General features: G+C 39.7%; 1 protein-coding gene across 1 annotated transcript in view; it reads right to left on the bottom strand.

Annotated features, from left to right (window-relative positions):
• KIAA0355 (KIAA0355 ortholog) overlaps positions 1–7,614 on the bottom strand; it is a 56,928-nt gene that overhangs the window by 8,283 nt on the left and 41,031 nt on the right. The window contains exon 9 of the mRNA XM_019505565.1: positions 6,129–7,123. Coding sequence (XP_019361110.1) covers positions 6,129–7,123 — 995 coding nt within the window. The remainder of the gene's footprint in view (positions 1–6,128; positions 7,124–7,614) is intronic.

Below are 7,614 nucleotides of genomic sequence, written 5' to 3'. Positions count from 1 at the left end.
GGGTGGGGCCAACTGAATAAAAAAAAAAATAATAAAAAAAAAAAAAAAAAAAAAAAAAAAAAAAAAAAAAAAAAAAAAAGAAAGTAGTCTGACAGTCAGTTGCTGACATTCGGCTATTTCTACTGTAATTATCCTTTATTTAATCCTTTAAGCTTGGCTGTCTACCCCAGCAAAATAGAAAAACAAACACCAGTAATGAATGCCACTCAGCAGCAGATAATACTTGCTGAAGCAACAAACAGTATCAAGTAACTAGATAAATGAAAAGTGACTTCTTGATGAATAGGTACACAATATCTACATACACTGTATAAGGAAAAAAAAAAGAGTCAATAGGCTTTCATAACAGATTTCTTCTCATCTTCAATTCACTATTTGTTGTACTTTGCTTTGTGCTAAAGGTTGTACTGGAATCATTTTTATATATATATTATATACACACACACACACACACATATATATACACACATTTTATATATATATATATATATATATATATACACACATACATACATACATACATATACACACACACACACACACATACACACACACTTTTTTTTTTTTTTTTTGCTACCAACCACACCTGGTTATGAACTGGCAGCTCCCCTTCATCAATCCCTCATTAGCTGCAAAATTACAGAGGATAAACACAAACCCAAGCCAAATATATGGGATTCAAGCAAACCACTGGGCTGGACTGCTATGCAGGATTCCAGCTACAGTTCCTAAAGCCATAGCAGGCTTCAGGTGTCCTCCCTCAAGAAGTAGGCAAACAGATTTCCAGGCTGGACAATTAGAAGTTTTTGTAGCTGTTTAGCTGCAATAATATAAAAAAACTGAACACTTCCTTGAAAAATCTGTGAAGATCCCTTCCAGCCCTACCAAGTACGAAACGATGAAACCTCTCCCAAGGCCTCACAGCCTTATCTGCATTGTTCTCCAGATAAAGATTTACACCTACTGAAAACAATAACTTAGAATTCGGACACTGCTTTACCTTTTCAAAATGCTTTACCATGATTAACACATGCAGTATATAATGTTCTCCAGCACATAGGACCCAATTTAATTTAAGTTCTGAATGCTACACAACAAATAACCTGTTTGAAAGAACTATTAGGAGCCAGTATAAATCAGACAGACTTCCAAGACTGCTGTTTTCTCTCTCATTTCATGTCAGTCTGTAGGCAAGCTCTCGTCTGACTAGCTTCACAGGACACTCCTAGTTTTAAGAACTGTTGCCTTATAGACTGAGAAGTGGAGTTACTGGATCTCCATCTGCTCCCAGGGGTAAAGAGGGTGCAGATGAAGAACATCTGCAGAGAGTATTGGTCCAGGTGAGCAGCAAGTATGACAATTTTCTTTTGGTGTTTGTGTTTTTCAGTACTGAGCTGGATGAAGAAAACTCTTCCTATTTCACATGTTCAAGGAAGAGAATTCTATTTTATTTATTCTGTCTTGTTGGATATAAACACCCTAACTCAGTTAAATCATACCAAGCTGATGTGAATTATTTAAAGAAAAATCCCTCAATTATATGGGAGGAAGACACTTGCTGGTGAACTCCTAGGACAACTGTGGAAACAAGTGACAATGTTGTTACTCTCCTCGGAAATACCTGGGTCTGTGCAGTAGGGGGCAGAGGAGATGGTAAAGAGCAGCCCTCCGTTTTACTGTGGAGTGCCCACAGTAGTGTTGTTCCTCTGCAAATATCACTTATTGGTGAAATATTACAACATCATTTCAAGTGAACTACTAGTGCAATTAAACGGCATGCTTTACAACTAAAAAGACCATTTTACTGGATAAGAACAGTTCTTTACTGAATAAGGAGCTCTTTGCATTATTCCTTCACATCTACAAAAACAAAATCAGAAGGCCTGAAGGCATCAACATCCCTTTCAATAGCATCATGCTCTTCCTCTATGCAGCAGACTGCATTGAAACCTGTATCATCCTCATTGACCGGACTGACCAAAATTACCAGTCAACTTTTAGAAGTCTCTTAATTATTTTATTTGAAAGATTCTCTCTTTTCAGCCTGTTTCAAGAATATGTGAAAAATCATCAAGTTCACTTTCAAAACTAACCATCTAGGAAGGCACATCAGTAACAGAATTTGCTGACCGTTCTAAAGTATGCTTTAAAACAAATTTCAAAACCACTCTCTCCTTTATCTACTGCACTAGTCAAAGCATGAAGGGTTCCTCTCCTCAGAGCTTGCATGTTAAGAAGAAACCGGATTTTCCATTTTAAAGTCAGTCATTTATTACAAATTGTTAAAGGGCAAGTCAGTCATAATAAGCCATCTCTAACTAAAATCACAGGATAAACTGGGCTGGAAGGACCTCAGGAGGTCATCTAGTCCAAACCGTACTCAAGGCAGGAACATTCCTAGCAAAACCATTAGAGCCAAATATTTGTTTAACCTCCCTAGGTAATCTGTTCCAGTGCTTAGCTATCCTCATACATTTAAAAAAAAAAAGGGGGTTTTCCTAGCATCCAACATCAATTTCCCTTGTAGTTTAAGCCTACTACTTCTTGTCCTGTCCTTGGAGACAAAGAGAACAGTTAATTACCATCCTCTTTATAACAGCCTTTTTTTTTTCTATTTGATGACTTATCAAATTGCTCTGCGTTCTCTTCTCCTCCAGCCTAAATAATCCCTGTTCTTCCAGTCTTGGGTTCTATGCCACGTAAGTCTTATTTACATACCAATTTATTAAAACAATGAGTTTTTAGAAGTTTTTCTTCTTCTTCAATTATTTTCTGAATTTATTTTACCACAGAGAAAAAGTCAGTTTTACTTCTTCCATGCACACAGTAAAGTAATGCTTGGGCTCCACATGTCACAAAGGATAGGACATCCTTTTAAAGTTCATGGGAAGATTTTAACTGTCTCAACTGCAAAAAGTCTTTTCAAGTGTATTTTTAACCAATTTTAAGCAGACCATATCCCTATAGTTGAGAGTCCAAATGTGATTGGTGTTTCTTTTAGTTTTTAAATTAAATAACTTCTGGACGGTACCAGTAATGTCTCTTGTCATTTTAATGCAGAGAAATGCTGGTCTTGGAGGATTCTGTTTATTTTCTTTTTTCATAAGTAGCAGTACTAGCAGTTCATTTACAGCTTCTGCCAAAACAACACAAAGCTACATGTACTTAGCAAAACTATCAATTGTGTAAATGTTACATTATTTACACTAATATAAGACAACCTTGAATACAGGATGACCCACAAGTAAATAGGTTCTATATATGGAAAATTTATAAATTTGTTCTAATTTTCCAGGTATTGAAACTAATTATTGGAGGTTTGCCATGAATTTGGCCCCTTCCCACAGCTACAGCAGGGAAGATAAATCAAGTGGGGAGGAGAGTCAGGTACCTCCTTGCCCTCTGCTCCCCCAACTTCTGCCCAATGCAGCCCCTTTCCCACCCCCCTTACTCTCAGACCCTTCTTCTCTCCCTGAACACATGAAAGTGAGGGGCAAATCTGAAAACACTGACTTTGAAATAAACACGCTTTGAGTAATATGCATATACACAAATTACTATGGATACCCATAGACTTAATTCATCCAGAATTGAGGTATTTTACCATTTTTGAAACTGCTGCAAGTTTTAGCATGCATACTCCTTAAACACACTTTTAAGCAGCACTTTTGTACTGACTTTAGTACATACTATATATGTTATCAGTCCAAATGGAGCCCCAAACAGATCACCTGGAAGCCAAAAGGCTTCTAGATCCAAAGCCAAAAGATGAACCATATAGTTCACTGGGCTGGGCCCTACAAGTCAACAGCATATCAAGGCATGGTGACCCCACAGCTCAAATGTATTCAATGTAGTAGCTCACAATGACTTGAAAAGGGTCAGCTCTAACGGGGACTGAGTTCAGTGGGTGCTATCACATAACCTATGCAAATGGGCTGTATTAACCCATCCTCGTGCTAGGTTCCCATCAGCATCTTGGCCTTCTGGTAAAGATCAAGCACTGATGGCACCAAGGGGAAGGTGTCAGGACTGGCTCTGCCCCCCTCAGTGCTGGCCTAGTATTGCAGTACCTTCAGGACTGTTGCCAGTTCCCCATGGAGGGAACACCCACCCATTTTTAAGGGCCAAAAAGGTCCCCATTAGTATTTTCACCTACTATGGGCTTTATAGTCATGCTCAATGTTGACTTTAATGAACATAATAGTTGGTTTACATTACTGAGCATATGCTGCTTTTGGCAGCAGTGTAATGACAGACGGTGTATTTAATAAGGTTTCCCTGTAGGCAAATGCAAGATGAGGGACTTTCTCCCCATACTGTCTGAGGGGGAAAAAAAAAACTTACCTTATATTAGAGTAAATACAGTATTTTATTATATGTATTTTTATTGTTTTGCTTTGGCAAAAGCTGTAAATAAACTAATACTATTACTTCTTAATAGTAGGAAATACCATCTCTTTACAGCACCACTCTCCTCTGGAAGCCCTTCTTGTTTAGCAAACTTAAAAAAAGAAAGGATAGTCGTGTTCCTGACAGAGATAAAATTGATGCATGTTTTTATAATTCAACAAGAAATCATTATTTAGAATTTTTTGCATTGATGAAGAGCTTCTGCATGCACCAAGAAATAGCATTTCTACTTCCCATTCTATTTTTCTCCTACATGTACATATAAATCAGTCTAGCAACACTACTGGAAAGCATCATGCCATGTTTTGTCAAAGCAGGTGATAATCCTTAGTAGGAACCTGCCTAGTAAAACTCAAATAAGCAGGGAATACAATCTAATTTGGCTGAATTTCTATTTGTCTTTACAATCCTTTGCTAAGTTAGGTATATCGAAGAATACTGACCATCTTTAGAACAAACCCAGTGGGGCAGGCCTTGCCCTAGGTTATAAAGCTTGCTGAGAGCACAAAGTAGCTATATATAAAGTATAGTATAAAATAAGGGGCTGGTTGTTAGAAAATCTTTATGGTCCTGATGTGCAAACGAAGTGGGAAACAATTAATGGTTTGAAAAGAAGGTTCCTCTGCCATCTCCCTCCAAGCAATTAATAACTGCATAATTTCTGCAATAAGCATGCATATCTGTATCTATATAATTTTATAAGGGAGCGCCAGATCTACATATGCATACTTGTATGTATGTGTGTATATATATTACAGAAACTATGCAGTTATTAAGTGTAAGTGTGTGTGTGTGTGTGTGTGTGTGTGTGTGTGTGTGTGTGTGAATAAAAGTAAGTAAATATACTTACTTACATGCCAGTCACCTTTAACTAGGTTTCAGTGCTTGGTTTTGTCAAATGTAGTTCAGTCAGTAGAGTTAATTTAGGTTCTCAGATAGTTGGTCTTAGGAGTGGCTACAAATATGATCTTGTTTCCTGTTCAACAGTAATCCCTCTAACTTTACAATTCACCGGTGGTTCATGAGCAGCTGGATTATGGAACTGGCTTGCTTCCCTAAGTTTCCAGGCTTTCCAGTGTAAAGAGGAACTGAGAGGCCCATGCAAGCACCTGGAAATTAAGAGCCAGTATAGCTGTCTTTGCAAAAAGCCACTACAACGGAACAGGGGAGCAGATGTTAATAACAGACGACAACTTTTAGGGAGCGCGTTACCAACAGGAGAGAAATGGGACAAACAACCAGGCAGCATATCTCCACAAGAGCCAAAGGAAAAGTAGAGCTAGTCAGCAGAAAAGCATGGCCAGGGGCAGGGAAGCAGCCAACCAGCAGAATATGATGTACAGGGGTAAGAGAAGCAACACACACAGAGATGTCAGGAAGTGCTACAGCGTAGTGTGAAATTAGGAGGGATGGTATCTACATTTCTGAGCAACAAAGTTATCACATTGTATACGTTTAAGGACCAATTAAACCAAGGCTAGAAATAAGGGCTCTACTCCCATGCCCATGACTTGCTGGATGTCTCTTGAACTTTATGACTCAGTTCACCTGCCCCAGAAAAGCAGGCCTGTCCACATTTGTAAATCCTCAATATCTACTGAGAAAAGACACCGGGAAGCAGTAGCACTCTGTTATTAAACGGAAACATTTAACCACATTCTTGTTCTTAAAAAGCTCATATAAATAACATACAATTAAAGGAAAATACCACACACCTGCAGGATCAAAAGGCAGAATTTCTCCCAGCATCCCAAAGACTCCATCACTTTGGTCACGGTTTGGCCACGTGTTATTTCTCGGTCCTTGAGGTTTCTGTCCTAACATCTCTGTCATCATATTGTCCATATAGGTGCTCACAAGACCCAAGCTGTACAAATCAGAGCTCAAATCCGAAAAGCCATGATTGTTCCATTGGTTAATATGAGACAATCCAGCCCCAACAGCCTGTGCTGGCTGTTGTGAAGTATTACTTAGCCACTTGCCAGGTACACGCTGTTGCTGTGGCCCAATAGGTTGGAGCAGATGTTGGTAGTACTGCATCTGTTGTTGCTGCTGCTTTTGAGACTGCTGTTGCTGTGACAACCCTTGCTGCGATGGATGCAGAGACACATGAGACACAGACTGCAGTTGCTGCTGAACAGCTCCTGATTTTTGTTCTGTTGCTGGAGAAGAAGCAACAGAGTTCCTTCTTTTCACCAATGGAGAAGTCTGCTGCGATTTGCCCATGTTAAAACGAGACAGGAAGTCTATAACATCCTGCATTTCCTGGTCAGTGGGTAAATTCATACCTTTGTCATCCTTGCTATCATCTGCTTTGAAAAAATTATCATGTCTTTCAACAAGAAATCCATTAACTATCTGACTACTTGTGCTCTGAGGTGGCTGTAATGTATCTATTGTTCTGGGGAAATTACCAATGTTCAAAATGCTTTGTAACCGTGTGTCCATGTGACTGGGCATTTTCACTTTCTCCTCTGAGTTGCTACCTGTAAAGATATTTTTGGAAGGCGTACTGGGAATAGAATAACTTCCACTGTTACTTGAACTGGCGCAGGAAGTTTTCTTTGTAAACCGTGAAGTCAGTTTTGAAAAAGTCTTTTGCAGGCCTCCTGATGATTTGCTTCCATTTCCTGATGGCATGTCAACTTGATTCCCAAAGTCCGAGATCTCCCGCTGCAATTGGATCTGAATACAAGGCAAAGCTTGTTCCCTGTTGCAAAAAACAAAACCTATTTCAAACCTCTGGGTTAAGTCAGAGCTGTTCGACTGGTGGTACGTAGGCTGCTTGCAGCCCACAAGGAGTTACACTACACTCCCCTGAGCTCCTGCCTGGCTAGTGCTCCCTACCATGCTCCAGCTGCAACAACAGCCAGAGTCTCTTGGTTCCACCTCCCTCTTTTGGCTTCTGCTGCCTGCCCCTGCTCCAGGGGCAGGGCAGTGCAACACAGCATAGCTGAGGTCGGTGAGGGTGAGCCATACAGGTACATGGTGCAGAAGGGGACACAGGCACATGGTGTAGCAGTAAAGGGAAGGAGGGCCTGTGCAAGCATGCAATGCAGTAAGTAGTAGGGCAAGGGCCATTGGCATGAGTGTATCAATATCAAGTACTAGTGAGAGGAGAATGGAAAGAGAAAACACAGTGCTTTGCCCAAGACAAAGATCATTACATTTTTTTTTTCTGAGACACGTGTTCAAGTATGG

This window comes from Gavialis gangeticus, unplaced genomic scaffold, assembly GCF_001723915.1.
Source record: "Gavialis gangeticus isolate Ggan-Ray unplaced genomic scaffold, GavGan_comp1, whole genome shotgun sequence".
Lineage (NCBI taxonomy): Eukaryota > Metazoa > Chordata > Crocodylia > Gavialidae > Gavialis > Gavialis gangeticus.
This window is presented reverse-complemented; position numbering and strand designations above follow the sequence as displayed.